The sequence below is a fragment of the Mesoplodon densirostris genome, chromosome 19 (assembly GCF_025265405.1).
Source record: "Mesoplodon densirostris isolate mMesDen1 chromosome 19, mMesDen1 primary haplotype, whole genome shotgun sequence".
NCBI lineage: Eukaryota > Metazoa > Chordata > Mammalia > Artiodactyla > Ziphiidae > Mesoplodon > Mesoplodon densirostris.
Window position 1 is genome coordinate 10,821,763 of NC_082679.1, and position 25,578 is coordinate 10,847,340.

The 25,578-nt window shown below is 42.2% G+C and overlaps 1 protein-coding gene across 1 annotated transcript; it reads right to left on the reverse strand.

The window, feature by feature from the left end:
* LOC132480079 (zinc finger protein 226-like) lies at positions 1-11,129 on the reverse strand. Its single transcript, XM_060083958.1, is given in 6 exon segments — positions 1-2,601; positions 2,603-2,777; positions 6,050-6,176; positions 8,265-8,310; positions 10,404-10,454; positions 10,929-11,129. Coding segments are annotated over 6 exon segments (2,445 nt in total). The 5' UTR covers positions 10,964-11,129; the 3' UTR covers positions 1-590.
* Positions 11,130-25,578: the final 14,449 nt, after the last annotated feature.

Sequence of the window (25,578 nt, forward strand, 5' to 3'; positions counted from 1 at the left end):
ATCCAACTTGAAGCGAGGCTGGGGGGAGACAAATGGAGCTAATCATAACAGGACGATGCCACATTAATATTACAAATGCAATACTGAGTGGTTTTCTAACACTCAAATTTTTTGTCTCCCTGAGGTACTTTTAAGGCCAGATTTAGGTTAACTGCTCTGAATACAAATTTTTATGAAATTTTGGTGGGGATTGCAACATAATTTTCAAAAAGTTTTTCCTCATTCATTAATTGAACAAATATCAAGCACCTACAAAGTAGTTGACAATGTTCAGACTGTAGATTCAGAACAAACGTCGCTGCATTCGTGGAATTTACGTTGTAATGGGCATAAATTTTGGCATGTTCATCACACCTTTGTACAAGGCCTGCTAAAACTCATACTAAGGCTTCTCCCCTAATATTTAATAGAGGTCAAAGTTCAAACTTACAACACCATTTACCAGGGTTGTCTGCTGCGTGGCCTCCTGACTACTGGGACATGTTGAGCTATGGCTGAAACACTGACTTTAATAAAACAAATGATTTTTTTTTCTTTTAAACTTGATGACTGGAAGAATTCACATGACACCTGAGTTGTTTTTGTTTTAATCATTTTATGGAACATTTTTCGTGTGTGGGCTCTCTGATGGTCTTACCACTCCTATCACTTTTATAGGATTTATCAGCAGCATGGATTCTGTGATGAATTGTTAGATTGGAGCGCCAACTGAAGCTCTTACCACAGGTCTCACACTTGTAAGGCTTCTCCCCTGTGTGCACTCTTTGATGAGACTGTAGCTGTGAAGACCGACTGAAGACCTTACTGCATCTGTCACATCTGTACGGCTTCTCTCCAGTGTGGACGCTTTGATGAAGCTGAAGACTTGAGGCCTGACTGAAGTGCTTCCCACACTCCCCATACTTATATGGTTTCTCTCCTGTGTGGACCCTCTGATGCATGTCGAGGTTCAGGCTCCACTTGAAGCCTTTCCCACACTCCTCACATTTGTATGGCTTTCCTCCAGTGTGGACTTTTTGATGGGCTTGAAGGTGTGAACTCCGACCAAAGCTCTTCCCACACTCTTCACATTTGAATGGTTTTTCTCTGCTGTGGACTCTCTCATGGGCCAGAAGATTTGAGGCCTGCCTGAAGACTTTCCCACACTCCTCACAATTATACAGTTTCTCTCCGGTGTGGATTCTGCAATGAATTTTAAGATCTGCTCTACGACTGAATCCCTTCCCACACTCTTCACATTTGTATGGTTTCTCACCGGTATGGATCAGCTGGTGGATCTGAAGTCGTGAACTCTGATGGAAGCCCTGCCCACACTCCTCATACTTGTAAGGTTTCTCTACGCTGTGGGCCTTCTGATGGATTTGAAGATATGAACTCTGACTGAAGCCCTTCCCACATACCTCACATTTATAGGGCTTCTCCCCTGTGTGGACAACCACATGAACTTGATAATGGGAGTTCCTCCTGAAGCTCTTCCCACACTCATTACATTTGTATGGTTTCTCTCCTGTATGGACTCTTTGATGTGCCTGAAGGTTTGAACTCAGAGTGAAGCCTTTACCACACACATTACATATGTATGATTTCTCTCCAGTGTGGACTCCCTGATGGGCCTGAAGACTTGAAGGCCGACTAAAGCCTTTCCCACATTCCTCACATTTGTAGGGTTTTTCTCCTGTGTGGACCCTCTGATGAATGTATAGATTTAAGATACAAATGAAGCCCTTCCCACACTCCTCACATTTGTACGGTTTCTCTCCCGTATGGACTCTCTGATGGGACTGAAGGTGTGAATTCCAACTGAAGCTCTTATCACATGTGTCACATTTGAATGGTTTCTCCCCAGTGTGGACTCTCTGATGGTCCTGAAGGTGAGAGGCCTGACTGAAGGCCCTCCCACACTCCTCACAATTATAAGGTTTCTCTCCCGTGTGGACTTTGCAATGAATAGTAAGTGCTGACCTACGACTGAAGCCTTTCCCACATTCCCCACATTTGAATGGTTTCTCTACAGTGTGGACTTTCTGAGGAGTCTGCAGCTGTGAGCTCTGACTGAACTCCTTGCCACACTCATCACACTCACTGTGTTTTCCTCCCATGTGAACTCTCTGATGAATATGAAGAAGCGAGCTGTAACGGAAGCCTTTTCCACACTCACTGCACATATGAGACTTCTCTTTTGAGTGTAATTGCCGGTGAAGATCAAAGGTGGAGAGATCAGTGACGGTTTCTTTACATTCATTACACTGGTAAGGTTTTTGTCCTGTGTGAATCATAGTATTCTGATCCAGTGTTGAAACCCTCGTGCCATCTTTTCTATAATCACTGTAGCCATAAGATTTTTGACCCTTGTGTACTCCATGAGCATCAAGGTGATGTGAAATCCAACTGATGGTGTCAACAACCTCTTTACACTGACACAGTTTATTTTTCATGGAAATTTGCTGCTGTCTATTCTGATAATTCTGTGACTCAGTCAATGAAGTTTTCCTCCAAGAATCCTGGGCTCTCAAAGTTGCAAACCTTGGATTTCCAGTACTACTGGGATCACCTGCTTTATCATTTAATATACAGTTCTCATCTTCAGAAATTTGAATAGAGTCCTGCCCCAATCTGGCAGGGGGAATCACCTTGTTTGTGGAACTGACAACTATTTATCATGGAGTCTTGGCATCTGGTTAAGTCATTTGCAATTTGTTGCCAGATTTGCCAGCAGGAAAGCTCTTCACGTGATCCTCTGTCTTGAACGGCCCTCAACTCACTTTGATTGTTTTCTTCTATAAGGACAGAGAATTCAGAGATGTGGACACGTGAAAGCTTTGTTCAAAGATTCAAGATTTTACACTTAAAGACACAGTATGAGACTTTAATGAACCTCAGGATGGTTCAGCTTATCTTTCGCACGACAAATGAAGTTCTCTGGTTTATATACTAACAGAAACCAAGAGATGGTCTGTTAAACTCCCAAATACTTAGCATTAATGAAACCCATTTAAAACCAAATGACTACCATGTGACATACTATTTAAATTATCTTTCAAAAATTACATGTCATTCCTACCACAATACAGTATCAATAAAGACAAGCATTTTGCTGTGCTCACAGCTTTAACAGTGCCTAGCAGTTAGTCAGGGCTCAAGAAATGCATGCACAGGTGAACTCAGTTTGATTTCTAGGATTCTCTACAATTCTGAACCCCAGGTTAAGTTTGAACCAAGTCAGAGAAGCGAAACAGCTTTTACAAGTCAGGTATCAGATACAGGAAAAGGACTGGAAAGTACAGTTTTGCTTAAGTTGAAAGGCTGCACCCGAGGCGGCAGCACACCAAGGGGGTTAGTGCTGAGGAGGATATGAAAGGTGCTAAAAACCGGGACTTCCCCGGTGGCGCAGTGGTTAATAATCTGCCTGCAAGTGCAGGGGACACAGGTTCGAGCCCTGGTCCGGAAAGATCCCACATGCCGCAGAGCAACTAAGCCCGTGAGCCACAACTACTGAGCCCACGTGCCACAACTACTGAAGCCCGCGTTCCTAGAGACCGTGCTCTGAAACAAGAGAAGCCACTGCAATGAGAAGCCTGCGCACCGCAACGAAGAGCTGCTCCCACTCGCCACAACTAGAGAAAAGCCCATATGCACCAACGAAGACCCAATGCAACCAAAAATTAATTAATTTTAAAAAAGGTTCTAAGAATCAGTGGGGTTAAAAAGAAGCATGAAGACCTATGCACTGGATCCTTCTGAGGCATTTGTGCTGCCTAATATGTTCCTCCACTCCCCCTGCCAAGCAGGAGTCAAAATTTAGAGGCTAGGGAAGAATGCTGTCTCTTTAAAAACAGCATGGAAAATTTTTGGACACAGATACATTGGTCTTTAACAAGAATGAGTTCCAAAATGAAGAATGGGGTTTATGAGTGAGCTGGGAATAAATTCCATAGCCTGTGATAAGTATTGAGAAGAAACAGACTAGAAACTATTAAAGAATGATCAAAGCACTCAAGGTGACATTATCTAAAATGCCTTCTACAAGATACATACAAATGCACACACACACACACAAAATGTTTGTAGAGCTAACAAAGATCGATTTCTTATTAGTGAGGTGGGCTTTGGAGGAGGCAAATGGGACGCAGCGGGGCGAATCTTTTAAGGGAAAGGCTAAGTCACCAGCTGGCTGTTTTCTGAGACCTGTTCTCCCCTGATATAAGGGATAAGGAAATAGAAATTTCTTTCCTTCTATGGGAGGGTTACCTAAGAAGTAGACATAAGAATCCTCATTCAAAACAGTATTTCCTCCCCAAATGAATTTGCTCTGCTACTAAGAGCTCAAGGAAAGTCACAGGGAAAGCATTTTACTCAGTTTGGTTATAATTACAGGTTCTATACATATTTTTTGTGCAAGTTGATGAGGGCCAACTTGTACAGAAAGGCAAACACACACATACACACATCATGGGCACCTGAGAAGTTAGAATTAGGCTAGGAATTCATTTGAAGACAAAAAAACATTTAGCAATATCCCTTATTCACTCGGATTTGTTCACCGCCTACTAGCTATTTTCATGGAAGGCTAATTTCTCTATCCATTAACTCATTCGTTTATTCAAGAAATATTTAAGAGTTCCTGTCATGTACCAAGACTATGCTAAGCACTGAGGCTAGTGAGCAATAAACATAACAGACCAAATTCCTCCTGCACTCCTGGATTACCCTCCAGTGGAAGAAAGAGAGGTGAGAAACAGGTGAACAAAATGTACATGAGTGAAACGCTTAGAGACAAAACAAGGCAGGGCAGAGAGAGTAAGAAAGAGAGGACTGTATTTTCCATAGGGTGGTCAGAGGACAGCCACCTCCTCATCTTTAAGGTGACTGACTGAAAGAAGTAGAGGCCTAAAAGATTACAGGTGAAAGAGTATTCCAGGCAGAGAGAAGGACAAGGAAAAGGCTCTGTGGCAGAAGCATCCTTTGCAGGTCTGGAAAAGATAGGGTAAGAGGGAGGAGAGGTGATGTATTCAGGGAGGTGGTGGAGAATGAACAGCAGCCCACAGAAGGCTCTAGAAGCCACTTTAAGTGGTTTTTATTCTAAGTAAAAGAAGCCACAAGAGAATTTTGAAACAAGAATGTAACCCGACTTAAAGTTACAAAAGATCACTTTGCCACCTGAAGAACAAACTGTGGGAGGAGAAGGGTGGCAACAGGTGACCAGTACAAAGACTATGCAATAATCCTGGAAAGAGATTTCCAACTGGGACCAGGTGATGGACAGCACAGGGCTGGTGAGAAGCAAAACAGATAGAGAGCTAACCACAGGAACTCACGACTGCTTGGTTCTCACCTAAATTTCTATCTGGGTTGCTGAATTCATCAACCAAAGCCTCTCTTCTCTTTCTATATGTTTTGTATCTCGTTTGAAGAATGAGAACATGCAAAGTCACAAGTTAACATGAACGGGCTAGAGCTAAAGTTTACTAGACATTTGAGTTCCAACTGCATGTTCAAGGTATTGAAAGCTGTGTTTTTCAAACTTTGTATCACGACCCACTGAAGAAACAGCATTTATTTCACAAGCTAGATACACAGGTAGAAAAGTATACATTACTAAAACGAAGCTTGAATGACCTATATCTAACCAATGTCTCTTTTCATGAAATCTGTTCCCACTGGCTCTCACACCACTCATGCCATCGCCCAGAGTTTCTGCTGAAATGTGTTGTACTCTTCCTAAGAAACTCTGATATTTTCTATACTATTTTATTTCATTAAAAAATCACATGTAGGGCTCAATAAATTGGCTTTATCATCCACTAATGGCAGGGAGGGAAATCTGAAAAAGAATACACAAGGTACAGCAAGATACTGTCGATTTACAGTTCTTTTACAAAATAATTGAAAAGGACCTGAAACACACTGTTTAGAAAGACCAGAGACATCCTCTCGTGTCCCACAGGAATTGCAAAAGTCTGGTCCCCAAACTCAGGGAACCACCTCAAGAGGCCCAAAGCCTTGAAACACCAAGGTCACAAAGACACTCGCAGAGAAAGGCTGTCCTCACCCACTGAGACCAGGTTCCCGAAGTTTTCCACCATCACATCCTGGTACAGCTTCCTCTGGACCGAGTCCAGCAGGCCCAGCTCCTCCTCTGTGAAGGCCACGGCCACGTCCTTGAAGGTCACCGCCTCCTACGACAAACAACACCACCTCAATCTTATACCCAGTGGCCAGTGGAAGAGGGGCAGCCCCGAGGAGACGAGGAGGATGGGAAGTTGCTCCGGCTCCTGTGAGGTGTGCAGACTTCCCAGCACCCCCTCCTTCCATCCTGCCAATGCCACACACTGACTTTCCTCAGCCTCACCGGACGTGCGGCTATGAAAGAGAAAGCTTTGTGTATTTACCTGGGGCTCTCAGACAACTCATAAGTAAACTCCCTAGAATTCTAACCACTGGACCCTGAACTAAAAAGCTTTCACTGTTTAATTATTATTGACAAGTGCCCCAGAAACAGTTACCAATTTAGTCCTGGCAGTATTTGATGGCACCTGCTTTCTCATTGAGGTGGGAACCAGCTGAGAAGGAGTGTTATATGTGGAAATTAACCAAAACGCCATGCCAGGTCTCTGAATGAAAACTCTCTCTTTCCCCGTTTCTGTCGTTCGCTTGAATGCAATACTCTGACTCCAGACCCTTGGTTTTCTGGGTGAGTCTGAGTTGGTTCCTCCTTTTTTCACAACCCCTATTCTTTATATTTAAAACAAAGATGAAACCAAGCACCTCTTTATACAATTGTTCTGAGATGTCTATGCAGTGACAAGTGCTTTAAGTACCACTGGACTTTTTAAACTAAGGTCATGTATTATTCTGATTAGAAAAAAATATAAGATGCAAAAAGAAACAAACCAGTAAATAAAATACACAAAGGGTCTGACTCAAGCATGGGGAAGACTGAATCTAACTCTGGTCGTGAGAAAACTTCTAACAATACATTATTTTTTCTGCGTGAAGCAGCAGTTTGATCCTGCTGTGCTCTGCCGTATTTGGCTATTCTACCAAAAAACATCCAAGGCACCACATATAAAACATACCTCTTAAATTCTGAATACCTAAACCTACTATGTTAAGGGCAAAAAGGGGCAATATTCTTCAGAACAGATATTTTGAGAAAAAGGTTAAATCAGGAACACTGTCACTGTAGTGCTCCTAAAACAGGAGAAGTCTTTAAACTAAATGTCTGTGAATAAAGAATAGTTTAAAAAATAGGTGCAGGGCTTCCCTGGTGGCGCAGTGGTTGAGAGTCCACCTGCCGATGCAGGGGACACGGGTTCGTGCCCCGGTCCGGGAAGATCCCACATGCCGCGGAGCAGCTGGGCCCGTGAGCCATGGCCGCTGAGCCTGCGCGTCCGGAGCCTGTGCCCCGCAACGGGAGAGGCCACAACAGTGAGAGGCCCGCATACCAGAAAAAAACAACAAAAAAAAATAGGTGTATAAGTTTGCAGGAACATGATAAAGCAATTAAAAGTGAATGTTAGCTAGTATTAAATGAAAAAAACAATTTAAAACTGTATCTATGTTATAAATACAAATACACATCCATGAATACATATGATGAAGAGATTACAGAAATATAAAAGCAGCTAATTTGTAAGCAGGTAAGCAGTAGAGTGGAAGATGTCCTTCATTTCCCTTAATTTTTCTTTTACTTGTAAAATAAAAAAATGATGAAATAAAACAAAAATTAAAACCAAAACCAATTAAATTTAACAGGAATTTTTAAAAAAGCACACATGGGGCCTCCCTGGTGGCGCAGTGTTTGAGAGTCCGCCTGCCAATGCAGGGGATACGGGTTCGTGCCCCGGTCTGGGAGGATCCCATATGCCGCGGAGCGGCTGGGCCCGTGAGCCATGGCCGCTGAGCCTGCGCGTCCGGAGCCTGTGCTCCGCAACGGGAGAGGCCACAGCAGTGAGAGGCCCGCATACCGCAAAAAAAAAAAAAAAAAAAGCACACATGGCACACTCAGGTCCTCATATGCTTAGACTCTCCTTGAAAGAGAAAACCCATATGGAACTATACCCAATATTTTGTAATAACCTATAAGGGAAAAGAATCTGAAAATATATGTATATATAGGTATAACTGAATCACTTTGCTCTACACCTGAAATTAATACATTGTAAATCAACTATACTCCAATCAAAAAAAAAAGAGGAAAACCTGTGTCCAATCTGAGTATAAAAATGGCGTTTTTAACAGCAAGAAAGGCAAGCTCTACTCACCTGGAATGTGCTCATTTTCTCTCTCCTTCTGGGGAAGTGCAGAGTCCTAGCAAGACAGACAGGGAAAGAAGAAGTCAATGGAAACTGGTTTAAAGAAAAAAAGTCACTAACCCACGTGGTGCTCATTGTGAATTACCAAGGCTCCCAGTCCTCGGGGTGGCTACAGCTGATTATGCTTGATGAGCAGAGCCCCACGCAGATACCAGATGCCCCCGTGACCCCCCTCAGTGGCTGTGTGAGGAATGACCTGCCCATCCATACACAGTGGCCCCCTCACAGTGTGCCTGCAGCTTCCACAGGGGTCATTCTTATTCTGGGTATGGTGTAAACAGAGACCATGTAAGTCAGAGTAGCTTTTGGAGTCAATATGCATGGGCTGTGATCAGGCTACGCCATTCACTAGCAGTGTCATCCTGGGCAAATTATTCACATCTCTTCGCCTCAGTTCTGTCCTCTGCCAGTGGGGGAGAACACGGGCATCCACCTCGTGAGATCGTCGTAAGGTAGGAAGCTCTGAGAACACCACTGTCAGGGTTTCTTATTTCTTAGCAACTGCGGTAAAGCAGATGATATTTTAGTTAGAAATTATCCTTAGAGATGTGATTTCTACCAACACAACACTGTCAGACATGTGGAGGTCATACGTTGTTGCCCTGTTATGTGAGAGTCTTTAGACTTCTGAAAATCTCTGCTTGTCTTCCTAAAGATTTTGTGACTGCAACAATAATATTTAAATTGACATGGACAACTTTTTACAAAAGGTATAAAAATACGTTAAGTTTCTTTTTCAACAGGAAGTACCCTTTTGACAATTATGCACAGAGGTAAAGAGAACTAATAAAAGCCAGGATTCTGCAACAACAATAAAAAATAGTTTGACAGTCCATACCTCATTCAAATGAAAAAAGACAGGAATCTGAATTGTAATTATATCATTATAAATATAGGGAAGTTTAAGAAATAAATGGGAGACTTCCCTGGTGGTGCAGTGGATAAGACTCCACATTCCCAATGCAGGGGGCCCGGGTTCGATCTAGTACAAAGGATGGCAATGATTCCACTCCCCAAAGCCTGGGAGAGATAGATCTTCACAACTTCTAACGACCTCCATTTTGACTCTACACTTGCTAGCTGTCTTCTGCTCAATTCAGGATTCTGAAAGGGGCCCTGACAGTTGACAATCATTAGTGGGGGAATAAAATCATTGGACTAAGTAGGGCTTTGGTGAATCCAGCTCAGTTTTATCTGTGACATCCAGCAGGGTCAACTTCCTCGGCCTCAGGTTCCAGAAAAGACCCTCTCTTGAGCTTCTCGAATTTTCACGTGCATGAGAATTACTGCGGGATCTTGTTGGAATGCAGCCTCCTGGGCCCCCTACGCAGAAATTATAAATCAGAAGGTCTTGAATGGGGCTCAAGGCTGGGCATTTCTATCCAAGTGATGCCAATGACGCTGGTTTGTCGACCACAATTTGAGTAGCACTGCAGTGTAACATCACTCCCACAAAAAACAGCCTCCACTACACAGAAACATACACAAAGAGTAACCAGACAAAAAGGCACTAAAACATTAACAACTGTTATCTTTACATCCTAAAGTTATAGATTATTAAAATTTTTCTTTATGTCTATATCTGCATCTTTCCATAATGATTATGCTACTTCTATGATATACATATTATTTGAAATAAAATAAATGACCCAGTTGAGAAAGCTATCTTAAAAACTCATAAAATAGCCTAAACCTTGCTCTCAAGGTCCCCACAAGTAAGTCCCAACCTACTTTCATGATATGATTCTAGCCACTACCCTATGCTCAAAGAGAAGATACCAAAGGGATTAGCAAACTCAGCTGCTGGGCTCAAACTGCCTGGGTCCCAACCCCAGCTCTGCCTCCTACCATCTGGGTGAGGATGGGCCAACAGGGTTGTGGTCCCTGCCCCCATCTCCTCAGCCTTAAAGTAGAGAAAACAGCAGTACCAATTCACAGAGCCACTGCCTGATGGAAATGTGGTCATTTGCATAAAGCTTTTAGAATGGAAATTAGTGACCAAGGCTCAGTTATCATCGTTACCTATGTCCCATACGTTCTACAATTTATAGGAATATCTGAAGTAGAAGAATGCCAAGTCCTACTCACGTGGGGCTCCGTTGCCTCTTCCTCCGAGCAGTGCTTTTGGAGAGGTCAGGGCTGGGGAAGGAAAGGAGACTGTGAAATACCAGGGCTGTGTTTCCATCCCCACTAATTCATACCGCACCCCCTTCCGCCCCCGTACCAGCTAGAAGTCCTCTCCTTCCAAAACAGGCCAGGAGTCCAGGACAATTCAGCTTCCTGGGCTCACAGAATTCCGCTGCGAAATGGGTGCCTCCCGAATTTGCGTAGTATTAATAACAACAATGTATCAGGCAGTTGTAGACCTTTCACTTGTGCTATCTCGTTTCTTCTCACAACACTATATTAAGAAGGCATTCCTTTTTCCCCCCTTTTACCGAACAGCAACGGAGGCACAGAGGAGTTAAGCAACTCACCCAGTGTGACGCCGTATGAAGCGGTAGGGCTAGCTCATAGGTGGGGGACGGGGTCAGGTTAGGGGTGAAGAAAACCGGGGAGACCCTCAAACCCCAGGAGGCACGACCTGAGCCCACCCCATCCCGGGTACGTTACCAAACGCAAAGAAGCTCCGCCCGCGGGACGTACATCACCACTCTAGGCCCTCAAACCTCCGCTTTTAGCCGCTCCTCCTCTTTCTCCCCAAATGAAAGGTCTGGAAAGGTTGGGCCCAGGCGCACGTCGGGGAAGCTTCAGTGGGTCGTGAAGAGCGGACCTGAAACACCGTCATCAAGCAAAAGATGGCGGCTACGTGTCCTCCTGGGGCGGAAGTGCCTGCGACTAACCCGGAACTCCTGGACCACATTTCCCAGAATTCCGCGGGTAAACCTTTACAGCGAGGTGTTACTGTAGCTGCGGTATATGGGACTACACGAGTTTACGAGCTCTGGACTACATGTCCCAGAATGCAAGGGTGGGTGCGGGGGTGTCTACCGGCACGAGCTCTGGACTACATGTTTTCACTCTGGTTTTCACTTTCCGGAATACCTGAGAAGGTCTCAGGCAGTCTTGCCGTTCTACTGTGTAGGCCTCAGAAGAGTGTAGATTCTGTTCATTGAAAGGCGTACAAACTCAGTAGAATTTTGGACGTCTTCAAGAGGCTAAGCGACATAAAAGCATTATCAGCCACGAAGGCTTCCTGGTAAACCCCAAAGAGTTTCACCATTGGAATAAGGGGAGAAGGAAACTGGGCTTTCTTTGGCACGGACTGAAGCCAAACGCCAAAACACCTCATTCCCTGAAATTGTGTAAAGGTGAACGTGTTTTGTTAGCATCTTACAACCCGTGCAGAAGCAAGGGAAAATTCTTTCTAGAGACAGACATCAACATCCTAGGTCTCAAGTTATTTCTGTAATTATAAAATCTGTGACATTGCTATTTGACCAAGTGAACTTTAAGGGGAAGAAAAAAGCATTACTTGACATACGGAGGGACACTTCACAGTCATAAAAGTTTCAAATTATCAGAAACTAATAACTTCAGCTGATACTTTATAAGGCAAAAATTGACAGAACCATGAAGAGAAACATTCAAATTTATAATTGGATCTGGAGATTTGAACACATACATAGAGGGAAATGTTGAGCCTTAAAAGCATATATGAAAGTAGAAAGGAAGTTGAAAATTGATTCAGAAAACATCCATTTCAGGAAGTTAATAAATGAATAATAAAACTGAAGAAGGCAGATGGAAAAATATAAGATCAGATTAATGAAATACAAAATAAAGTAGATCCCACACACACTCACAAAACAGAAATTAAAGAAAAAAACAAAACAAACAAAAAAAGATCATCCATAGTATAAACAAAGATTTTTTTCAAAAATTTGTTCCAAATTCTTTCAGGAAAATATCCTTCAAGAACTATTCCTGACTTAAGCCAACATAGCACACAGGATTTCTTTCCACTACAAGTAAAGTGAAATCTTGGATATAGAATGATGAAATACGGTAACATGATTAAGTTTTATTTATTCACCTCCTGTTCCCTATGGCACCCTCCACTCCCTTCTCTACCCTGTAAGCTACCATTCTAATTTGTTTGATGTGTTTTCTTTTGGGTGTGTTCTTGTGCAAAATGTGCACTTGTGTATATTTTCAATTTATATAAATAATATTGTGTCATAAAATTCATTCTGGTGTTTATTTCCTTCATTCAGGAGTATATTTTTAAGATTCACCCATCCGGGCTTCCCTGGTGGCACAGTGGTTGAGAGTCTGCCTGCCGATGCAGGGGACGCGGGTTCGTGCCCCAGTCTGGGAAAGTCCCACGTGCCGTGGAGCGGCTGGGCCCGTGAGCCATGGCTGCTGAGCTTGCACGTCCGGAGCCTGTGCTCTGCAGCGGGAGAGGCCACAACAGTGAGGGGCCCACGTGCCGCAAAAACAAACAAACAAACAAACAAAAAAAAAACCATTCACCCATCCATCTAATTTATTTCATAGAATTCCATTTTCTGCACCCACATTTTACCTGTACTCTTCCAACTGCCATGCCAATGATAATAAAATAAACATCTTGGGCCTCCCTGGTGGCGCAAGTGGTTGAGAGTCCGCCTGCCGATGCAGGGGATACGGGTTCGTGCCCCGGTCTGGGAGGATCCCATATGCCGCGGAACGGCTGGGCCCGTGAGCCATGGCCGCTGAGCCTGCATGTCCGGAGCCTGCGCGTCCGGAGCCTGTGCTCCGCAATGGGGGAGGCCACGACAGTGAGAGGCCCGCATACCGCAAAAAAATAAAAAATAAAAAAAAATAAACATCTTCTTACATTTGTTTATAGACGTATCTGAGCATTTCTTTGGAATACATACCCGAGTGAAATTATTTCATAGCAAATGTGTATACTTTAATAATATAGCCAGATTGACTTCCTGAATGGCTACACCAGTCCAGATTACCAAAGAGTTGCACGTCAGGTTTTTGTGCAACCACTTACCTTCATTTGGATGACTCATCACCGTTTTGCTAGTGTATTAAATGTATAGTCGTATCTTGTTTTAGTTAAATTTCTCTGATTTCTAATAAGTTTGATCTTTTTTTCAAATGCTTGGTAGCTTCATCTATAAATGTCTACTTAAAACTTTTGCCCCATTTTCTAATGTGGATGCTATCTTTTTCTTCCTCATTTCTATTACATATTCTGATTATTAATACCTTTTCAGTTTTACCAATTACAAGTATCCTTTCCTAATTGGGCACGTGTTTCTAAAATTTTTCTATTGTGTTCTTCATGGAACAGAAATCTTTAACTATAAGATAATAAACCAATAATTTCTTAATATCTGTGCTTCTGAAACTCCTCAGGTGAAAAAATATATTTCTACCTTTTAAAAATTAACTTTCTAGACTTATATTTCACATGTAGGTCCTTTAAATATTTTGGAGTCTATTTATGTACATTTTATTCCATGGGATCCACTTTTATTTTTCTCCAAGAGAAATTCTTAAAAATAATGATATTCATGGCTTGAAGGTTCAATATTACAAAGATATCAGTAATACTCAAAATGATCTATAGGCTCAATCAAACCCCAATAAAAACATCAGCATTTTTTCCCTTGGAAATTGATGAGATGTTTACAAATATTATGTGGGAAAGCAAAGAGCTACAAGAAGAGCTGGGGGCTTCCCTGGTGGCGCAGTGGTTGAGAATCTGCCTGCTAATGCAGGGGACACGGGTTTGAGCCCTGGTCTGGGAATATCCCACATGCCACGGAGCAACTAGGCCCATGAGCCACATACTGAGCCTGCGCGTCTGGAGCCTGTGCTCCCCAACCAGAGGCTGTGATAGTGAGGCCCACGCACCACGATGAAGAGTGGCCCCCGCTTGCCACAACTAAAGAAAGCCCTCGCACAGAAACGAAGACCCAACACAGCAAAAATAAATAAATAAACTCCTGCCCCCAACATCTAAAAAAACATAAAAATAAAAAATAAAAGAAGAGCTGGGACAATCTGAAAGAAGAATGAAAAGAAAGATATTAGTCACATTAAATCTTACTATAAATCTACAATATAAGATAGTCTGGTGTTTGCTCAAGGATAGACAAGATAATAGACATCAAAATCCATGTTGAAACAGACATTAGAACAACGTGTAAAAAGAAAACACTGCAAGGAGTTCCCTGGTGGTCTAGTGGTAAGGATTCGGCGCTTTCACTGTGGTGACCCTGGTTCAATCCCTGGTCAGGGAACTGAGATCCTGCAAGCCACGCAGCACGGCCAAAAGAAAAAAGAAAGAAAAGAAAACACTGCAGCAGAGAGGGGAAAGAACTCTTGTTAATACAGTTGATCCTTGAACTAGGGTTCAAGGGGGTTAGGGGTGCTAACCCTCTGCTAAGTTGAAAATCCAAGTATAACTTATAGTCAGTCCTCTGTACGTACATGGTTTCTCCATAATCGGCAATTCTGCATCTGAGGATTGAACCAACCTTGGATCGTGTAGTAGTGCAGTATTTACTATTGAAAAAAAATCCTCGTATAAGTGCACTTGTGTAGTTTAAACACATGTTGCCCAAGGGTCAACTATTGGTTCTCAGTCAGCTGGATATCCATATGGGAAAAATATTAATCATTACTGCATAGGATATAAGAATATAAATTCCAGAAGATCTGCAGACTTAAATTTGAAAAGTAAACAATGATGCTTTAGGAAAGAAACGTAAGATAACAGCCTTTTTGCCTTGGAGTAGGAAGAATTTCTTAAGACCAAAGAAATCACCAACTGTGAAAGAAAAAATTGAAAAATTGGACTATTTTAAAGTTAAGAAACGCTGTAAATCCAAACGCAGCACTCTTGGGCCAAAAGTGAGAGATATTTTAAAAACATCTATGGAATAAAAGACTCAGATGCATCCCTCATGCCCATGCGTTCTTCAAGGGTCAACTGTGTCTACCAAAGTTGAACATATACCCTATAACCCTTTGGTTCCACCCATAGAAATATCCCTCAAACAAGTGCACAAGGCACGTTCTAGATTGCTCACATCACCACTAACTGTGATAGCCAAGAATGGGGAAGTACCCAATACCCACCAATAATGGGATTAATAAATAGATTTTGATATGTTTACACACTGCAATAATATCCACCAATGAAAATGAATCAAAGTTATCCACTCCCAACAATATGGATAAATGTCATGGATATACTGTGGCGCAAATGAAGCCAACACAAAATAGCACCTATTACATGACTCCATTTATATAAAGTACAAAATAGGCTAAGTGAATCTACACCATTACAAATTAGTGGCTACCATATGGAAAGGAAGGGTACTAGAAAGAGCCAAAAAGGGATGCTTCTAGGGTTTGGGGTTTGTCCTGGTCCTCCAAGAACTAGATGGCAAAGTGCTGAGAAAGACTTTATTGAACAAATATTTCATTACGGAAAACATCGGAGAGAAAATGGCAGGGAGCTCTGGAAGGCTGGCAGAACTATCAGCTCATAGTGCAAGTCTGACCCTGAGTGAAGATTTGGAAGAAAGATTTGGTAAATCATCCGAGACTGCCTTGTCATCTATGTAAAATCCTTCAAGGCTGTCAGAGTCCTTGAAAAAAGGTCACTGGACAGAGGAATCCTGGTCTCCAAGAAATGGCCTGCCTTAGGATCCCTGCTGTGCAGACTAGGAGCAATCAGGGGCAAGGCCGGCCTCCAGGCAAACGTGGTGATGGATTTAAGAGCAGCAGCTGGGACCTTTGGCCAGTTATGCTCCCTGTGGTCATAACTGTGAAACAGGAGACTCTCAACGTGGATGCTTCCTTGTGATAAGATCTGGTTGTTTATTTCTGTCAGTAATAATACTGAAGCAACGTTGCGTCCTTCTCAGTATATCATACCCCAGAGGTCTAAAACGTTCGTTTGTTCTGTTATTGATAATGTTCATCTCTTGGCTAAGGTAGTGTTCACCAAATTTATACCTACTGTATTTCTTGTTGTGATTAATACTTTGTGGAGAGATATTTTGGGTTTTGTAGCATCCTGCTCCTTGTAAACTTTCAACCAGTAGTTTTATAATTCATTGATTACTCTTGCCAGAACCTATCATTACTATGATGGCTGTAAATAATGATTTTTACATTACATCATTCCTTCTATATATTTATGGTTTGGCATTCTATTATGAGAGCCCTTCCTTCCCTCCCTTCCTCTTTCTTTACTCATATTCTGTATGATAATTATTTATTTTATGGTCAAATAGCTCAGATTTACCCAGTGTGAGTCTCTTCAAGCTGGATCTTTTTACACGTCCCACCACTCTTTCCTACTTTCTGGCACAGCAAATCTTCTCCAGGATCATTCTACACTTTCCTTGCTCCAGCCCTGAAATAGAAACGTGGATATACATGCTTATATACATCACATACGCATGTGTGTGTTTGTATATCCTCACACTTCCATATCTACTTCTGTAAATACCTAGCAGGTGCACTCACTCCCTCTCTCTCTCTACCGATGGGTGGACGGATGGATGGATGGATAGACAGATCTGTATAAATAACTTATGGTCAGACTCCCATATCCGTGGTTCCTCTGTATCTGCAATTCTGCAACCATGGGTTCAATCAACCACAGATCATGTAGTACTGTAGTAATTACTATTTAAAAAAACCCTGCATATAAGTGGACCTGCCCAGTTCAAACCCATATTGTTCAAGGGTCAACTGTAACTTGCTAAATAAAGCCCTTTAACCAACTATAATAAAAATACCACCATTGGTCTGCGTATGGAATGACATCCAAACCTGCTTTGTCCTTACTGGTTCCACATCCAGAGGGTCCTCTGCTATTATGCTCAGTTCTCTCCTCATGTGCATCTTTTCAACAAGAGAAACTTTTTTTTCTTAAACCTCCACAATGTAGGTATATCCACTTTTGTTTCCAGCTCCAGGATTTTCCCTCTCCCTATTATGGATCTGTAGTTAAAGCACAGCATAAATAATAAAGCTTCAATTGTTGAAACTCATGAATTTTTCTGTGTACGCAAAATAATCTGAGAACTGTTTTGTTTTTGAAATTGGCTTCCAGAGTTCATACCATAATTTTGATCTTATATGCCTTATGACAATATAGAACAATCATATGAGGTCTTAACTGCAAGGGATAATTATTTAATACTTTTTCAACTTCTATTAAAATAATTTCCTGCTTTGGCAATATCCACTATTCAATGAAAAAAATATAACATGAAGTTATAAAATGGAAAAATATCACAAAATGCTCCTTGCCTAGGAAAACCACTCTGGAAGAGTATCCCTTTACACATGATCTTATGCATGTACACATACATGTGTGCACATGCACACATACACAAACACTAACAAAGATTTATGGTTGATTATACTATGAAGGCTACAATCTGTGACCTCTCAAAGCCCATATTGTGTATCTCCTGCGATTATGATATGTCATAAATTTTTAAAATAAATTTATTTATTTAATTTATTTATTTTTGGCTGCATTGGGTCTTCATTGCTGTGTGCGGGCTTTCTCTAGTTGCAGTGAGTGTGGGCTGCTCTTCATTGTGGTGCGCAGCCTTCTCATTGCAGTGGCTTCTCTTGTTGCGGAGCACAGGCTCAAGCACGTAGGCTTCAGTAGTTGTGGCACACAGCCTCAGTAGTTGTGGCACACGGGCTTAGTTGCTCCACAGCATGTGGGATCTTCCTGGACCAGGGCTCAAACCCGTGTCCCCTGCATTGGCAGGCGAATTCTTAGCCACTGTACCACCAGGGAAGTCCCTGTCATCATTTTATCGGCTTCAGATTAATATAGGAATCTATCAAACTCAAATTCTTACAGCTGTATACTAATTTCCATTAAAAAATTTAGTGACATCATTGATGTGGTGTTCATCCTTTTGGTATTTTAATCTCATAATCAATAACTTCCAATTATATGATTTCTAAATCAAAGAGGTCTAATATATTCTGATATATATACTCCTTTCCTGAAACCATGCTTTACTGCAACCAATAGGGAAAAGCACATAAATGTCAGTCTTGTCTCAATAATACATTTGATAATTTTATCAAATTCCTAAAAGTTTTCTGGGTATTTGCCTCATGGATGTGGGGGAAGAATATGGCATAGCCCCTACCTGAGAAGTTTAGAAGAAATGCTACAATAATTAGAAGGCAAACATTTCAAAGTCTGGGTGAAAATGCAGAGAATTAGAAATCAGTAAGTTCAAGGTCAACTAAAAAATTTTTTTTCTAGGGACAAACAATTTTTGTGACACTTTCAAAGTGTTACAGTAAACCCTGCCTTAATATTGACAGACAAAAAATCAATTGTATACTATGCAGTTACTGTTGTTGCAAAGTTAGTCATGTTTTTTCACCCTGTACCATCAGAAAAAAAAAATCACAAGATAGTTCAATTTCTACTGAACACAGTCCTTGGAAAACTAGATGGGGTCTCAAATAACCACCCAACTTGAGAACAGAGGCTGCGGGAGGCAAGGAGCCAGTTGCGATAGGCTAATAGCATATTAATATTGAAGATTGGGGGGCTTCCCTTCCCTGGTGGCGTAGTGGTTAAGAATCTGCCTGCCAATGCAGGGGACACGGGTTTGAGCCCTGGTCCAGGAAGATCCCACATGCTGCACAGCAACTCAGCCACGTGCCACAACTACTGAAGCCTGCACACCTAGAGCCCGTGCTCCACAAAGAGAAGCCACTGCAATGAGAAGCCCACACACTGCAATGAAGAGTAGCCCCCACCCCCTGCAACTAGAGAAAGCCTGCATGCAGCAATAAAGACCCAACGCAGCCAAAAATAAATTTTAAAAAAATATATTGCAGATTGGTTTTCTGCAGTGGTTTTCAGTATTTCAACAAAAGTTCATGTCCTGAATTAATTTTATTTTGCAGGTTTCCCCATCTGGATACAACTTTCATATATTATACATTTCCCCCTTTTGGTTTATTTAAAACACAAGTACTGAGCACACCTAAAAGCACTAGTCAATGATAAGGTTGTGTAGATTCAGCAGCCAAGTCCCTGCCCTCATGGAGCGCACATTCTCATGGACATCAATTTTGACTAGCTCATCCTTACACTTTTGTTAAAGTCCAGACCAAACTCTTTTCCTTTCTAAGTGCTATCTCCTAAGTGACATCTGCTAAATGTCAAAGTTCTGAATGCAGCCCTTACTGCACCACTCAGAAGGGATCTCTGCTGTGTGGTCTGCTGAACACTAGGATCTGTTTAGCTACTGCTTCAACACCAACTAATTTAAAATACTTTCTCTCCTATGAGACCTGACGCTTGCAAGAATTCACGTTACACGTGACTTTTTTGAAAACATCATTTTGTAGAACTTCTTTCCTCTGACAGTTCCTTGATGTTCTTACCACTCTCGCTGCTTTCATAAAATGTATCCCCAGTATGCATTTTGTGATGACTTATAAGATTGGAGCGCCAACTGAAGCTTTTACCGCACGTCTCACACTGGTAAGGTTTCTCCCCTGTATGAACTCACCTGTGATACTGAAGCTGTGAAGACCGACTAAAGACTTTACCACACACATCACATCTGTATGGCTTCGCTCCAGTGTGGATGCTCTGATGAAGTTGAAGACTTCAGGCCTGACTGAAGTGCTTCCCACACTCCCCACACTTATATGGTTTCTCTCCTGTGTGGACTTTCTGATGCATGTCGAGGTTCAGGCTCCACTTGAAGCCCTTCCCAGAGTCTTGGGCAAGTCACTTGGCCACTGTATTTATTTGTACTTATCTACACTTATCTGTCACTTGGGGGTTATAATTGTAACTAGTCCCTGGGTATGTTGTACAAATTATCTGTAAAGTAGTTAGAAGAAACCGAAACAGAGTAAGCACTCCACAGACATTGGCTATTACCTATTGGAAATATTTCTCCATGAAACAGATTACTTTATCAGTGGATGACTCAGTGGGAGACAGTGAATCACAGAATCACAGCATGTTGAAAGTGACCTAGTTCACACTTTTATGTGAAAAAAAGAAAAGTGTGCATGTGTAGAAAATGTCTGAAACTTTACCTAACAAAGAGTTCATCATGTTAACTTTGAGGATTAGAATAAATCAGGAAAGGAGGAAAGAAAAACTTGAGTGTACTTCAATTTCTATATCATTTGTGTGTCTACACTGAGACTCTGAATACACTGGAAGTGCAATTTTGTTTAATGTGGCGGGATAAAGGTTTTCAAGTTTTCCTGATCCATCTGTATTATTATCTCAGAATTGCTGGCATTTCTTGCCATCTTCGGATCTACAGCCATTTGAGTCAGTGGGCCATTCTGGACGGAGGAGATAATAGAGCAGAAGTGACGTGAGAGAAAAGGAGAGACAAGATTTTCTCTTTTCTCTTCAAAGAGGAAAGGTCTTTGGAATGGGAACAACTCACAAGCAAACTTTGGGGAAAGGATGTGATGGAAAATGAGACAAACATCCTACCCCTGTGATGAGAAGGATTCCCTGGGCTGGATGGAGGGAGGTCACAGGTGGCTGGACGAGGAAACCAACTAGGGAGAAACACACACAAGTGCACAGCAAACACCCTGAGGCCACTCAGCCTGACTCCATGCAAACATGTGTCCAGCAGCCAGCCCTTCACCTGTGGCTCCCCAGCAAGACAGGTACCTCGGGGGTGCCAACTCATTCTGAGTCCATTAGGCCTGGCCATTCGTAAACCACTGTCTAACATGTGAGGAATAAACTCTAAATGTTTATGAGGAAATTGGTGTAGGAGATGGAAAGTTTACTTAAACGGAAATAAAAAGAAGTTCAGGAAGGCAGGATGGTAGAGAGACAAGAAAAAGACCTTAAAAGATAGAAAGGATTTGCCAAAGGAGAGAAGGAAAAAGAAATGATTCCGAATGGGTTAACCTGCAGCTAGGAAGTTAAAGAAGATTATTGATGTGTGAAGACTATGGAATAAAGTGAATAAAATTTCTCAGAAGTTGCTGAGAATATGGTAAGAAGCATGATTATCACATTATGAATTGGCTGCAATGGCATTCTAGGGGGACACTAGGAAGGGGAAGCAAATGTTCATGAGATGACAGTAGCAGGTGGAAAGTGGTTTCAGGGGAAGATCAGTCTTGCAGAGGGTGTATCAGAGGAGGGCAAGTGTGAGCAAGCAAGGAAATACTAAGTGTATACGGTTTCTTCACTGAGTGCACCCAGCCCCGTGGTCAGCCTTGAGAACAAGCAGGACTTCAGGTACTGGAGCTACATTTCATTCATCAAGACTTGAGAAGACACCCTTAACTCAGGTCTTCTCTTCAAACTCCATCTTTCCTTCTTGACCTTCATTTGGCCTCTTCCCTTACCCGCAAGCTGTGGACTGAGGCCACAGAGCAAGATGGGTCACTAGTGTCCTCCATCCCCGAGCGACTGTGGTTCACATCAGTGGAGCACCAAAGGCAGTAACCAAGTCACAGACACAAGAGTGTATGAAGAAGAAGAGATTCTGATAAGGCTTTCTGTGACAGTGTGGGCCAAGTCGGCTCTATATGGCTGGTATCACCTGAATTAGGAGCAGCCTTAGGGGAGAAGTTCTCAGAAGGCAGAGCCTGGCTCTCTAGAGGCTCTGCGTGCTCACAGCCCACTCCAAGACCTCAGTCACAGCTTCGGCCCCCAATATCTCTCCCTCTACCTACTCACAGTTTTTGAAGTCTTCTTTCCTCCACATTTCTCTTGAGAGGTGGAGCAGGAAGATGAGCTTCAGGCCAGCTCAGACTCCCCTGGGATCCCAGCAGGATGCCTATCATTAACCTCCCACCTTCTAGGAAGCTCCTGAGATCTCCACATTTGGGGGGGTTTTCATTTCCGCTGTGCTTCAAATGGCTGGCTGGAGATGGCCTGTTGGAAGGTGGCTAAAAGCAAGTAGCAATCCTTCGGGCAGCCTGGCCCTTCTCGACTGTCAGACATCTTCAGGGATATTCTAGGAAACGTTGTTTGTTCTAGAGAAGGGAGGGAAACAATCCAATTGTCCAATAATGCTTGAATGGAAAATAAATGATGCTATACGCATGTGATGAAATAATAGCAAACGGTCAAAAATCAAAGACCTAGATCTATATGGATTCACGTGGATAAATCTTGAAAACGTAATATTGATTGAAAGAAAAGAAGATCAAGTACGTTAGATTGTGATAACAGGTATGTAAGTATTGAAATATTTAAATCAATTCAACATATTGCTTCTATATATATAGATGCAAGAAACTAAACTTTATCCAAAGAACACATTATTTACATTTAATATGCTCATTTATCTAGGAGACCCAAAAGAACCCACAGATAAACTAGCAGGAACTAATAAGACGGTTCAACAAGGCACACACATACAAGATCAATAAATTTTAAAAATCAATCAGGCTCCTCTACACTGGCGATAACAAATTAGAAACTGTAAAAGAAAATAAGAAAAAAATAAGATCTAAAAATAGTCACAAGGGCCTCCCTGGTGGCGCAGTGGTTGAGAGTCCACCTGCCGATGCAGGGGACACGGGTTCGTGCCCCGATCCCGGAGGATCCTACATGCCGCGGAGCGGCTGGGCCCGTGAGCCATGGCCGCGGGGCCTGTGTGTCCGGAGCCTGTGCTCCGCAACGGGAGAGGCCACAGCGGTGAGAGGCCCGCGTACAGCAAAAAAAAAAAAAAAATAATGACAAGAGCTATATAAATTATTTAGAGCTAAGCATACGTAGAAGGAAACAGAACTAATAAACTGAGTACGACCAGTTAAACTCCGCCCAACCCAAGGTTAGGAAAAGACTGTTGTTACTTTATGAGAACAGACCCTCTTCTTAAGGAGCAGATCAATAAGTGAGAGTGAATCAAAGAAACACAGCATTTGAAAAGTCAGCTAGTCCAAGCTTCTTTTTTTTTTTTTTTTTTTTTTTTTGCGGTATGCAGGCCTCTCACCGTTGTGGCCTCCCCCGTTGCGGAGCACAGGCTCCGGACGCGCAGGCTCCGGACGCGCAGGCTCAGCGGCCATGGCTCACGGGCCCAGCCACTCCGCGGCACATGGGATCCTCCCAGACCGGGGCACGAACCCGTATCCCCTGCATCCGCAGGCGGACTCTCAACCATTTGCGCCACCAGGGAGGCCCTGTCCAAGCCTCTTGATTGCACATACAGAAGCTGAAGCCCAGATAGGTTGAGTTACTTGGTAAAGGGCCCAATGTCCTGACTCAAGGACTAACATTTTTCACTCATTCGTAAGACACAATCAAATTCAGTACCTTGGAAAGAGATGGGAAAAAAATGAAGAAATCAATTATATAGTTCCTCATCTTTAAGTACAGAAATAGCCGTGACAAAATTACATGTATTGAGGGAAAATTGAAGTGCAGAGTTGAAAATGTCAATAATCCACAGGGAAACTGGAGACCATTTAAAATATTCATATTAAATCTCTCTAGAAAAGACATTAAAAGATCTCCAGGGCCTCCCTGGTGGCGCAGTGGTTAAGAGTCCGCCTGCCGATGCAGGGGATACGGGTTTGTGTCCATATCTGGGAGGATCCCATATGCCGCGGAGCGGCTGGGCCCGTGAGCCATGGCCGCTGGGCCTGCGCATCCGGAGCCTGTGCTCCGCAACGGGAGAGGCCACAACAGTGAGAGGCCCGCATACTGCAAAAAGAAAAAAAAAAAAAAAAAAAAAAAAGATCTCCAGAAGAAGTAAAGCTGTCACTGTTTGCTGATGACATGATACTCTACATAGAGAATCCTAAAGATGCTACCAGAAAACTACTAGAGCTAATCAATGAATTTGGTAAAGTAGCAGGATACAAAATTAATGCACAGAAATCTCTGGCATTCCTGTACACTAATGATGAAAAATCTGAAAATGAAATCAAGAAAACACTCCCATTTACCATTGAAACAAAAAGAATAAACTATCTAGGAATAAACCTACCTAAGGAGACAAAAGACCTGAATGCAGAGAATTATAAGACACTGATGAAAAAATTAAAGATGATACAAATAGATGGAGAGATATACCATGCTCCTGGATTGGAAGAATCAATCTTGTGAAAATGACTCTACTACCCAAAGCAATCTACAGATTCAATGCAATCCCTATCAAACTACCACTGGCATTTTTCACAGAACTAGAACAAAAAATTTCAAAAGTTGTTTGGAGAAACAAAAGACCCCGAATAGCCAAAGCAATCTTGAGAACGAACAACGGAGCTGGAGGAATCAGGCTCCCTGACTTCAGACTATACTACAAAGCTACAGTAATCAAGACAGTGTGGTACGGGCACAAAAACAGAAAGATAGATCAATGGAACAGGATAGAAAGCCCAGAGATAAACCCACGCATATATGGTCAACTTATCTTTGATAAAGGAGACAGGAATGTACAGTGGAGAAAGGACAGCCTCTTCAATAAGTGGTGCTGGGAAAACTGGACAGGGACATGTAAAAGTATGAGATTAGATCATTCCCTAACACCATACACAAAAATAAGCTCAAAATGGATTAAAGACCTAAATGTAAGGCCAGAAACTATCAAACTCTTAGAGGAAAACATAGGCAGAACACTCTATGACATAAATCACGGCAAGATCCTTTCGGACCCACCTCCTAGAGAAATGGAAATAAAAACAAAGATAAACAAATGGGACCTAATGAAACTTCAAAGCTTTTGCACAGCAAAGGAAACTATAAACAAGACCAAAGGACAACCCTCAGAATGGGAGAAAATATTTGCAAATGAAGCAACTGACAAAGGATTAATCTCCAAAATTTATAAACAGCTCATGCAGCTCAATAGCTAAAAAACAAAAAACCCAATCCAAAAATGGGCACAAGACTTAAATAGGCATTTCTCCAAAGAAGATATACAGACTGCCAACAAACACATGAAAGAATGCTCAACATCATTAATCATGAGAGAAATGCAAATCAAAACTACAATGAGATATCATCTCACACCAGTCAGAATGGCCATCATCAAGAAATCTAGAAACAATAAATGCTGGAGAGGGTGTGGAGAAAAGGGAACACTCTTGCACTGCTGGTGGGAATGTGAATTGGTACAGCCACTATGGAGAACAGTATGGAGGTTCCTTAAAAAACTAGAAATAGAACTACCATGTGACCCAGCAATCCCACTACAAGGCTTATACTCTGAGAAAACCATAATTCAAAAAGAGACATGTACCAAAACGTTCATTGCAGCTCTATTCACAATAGCCCGGAGCTGGA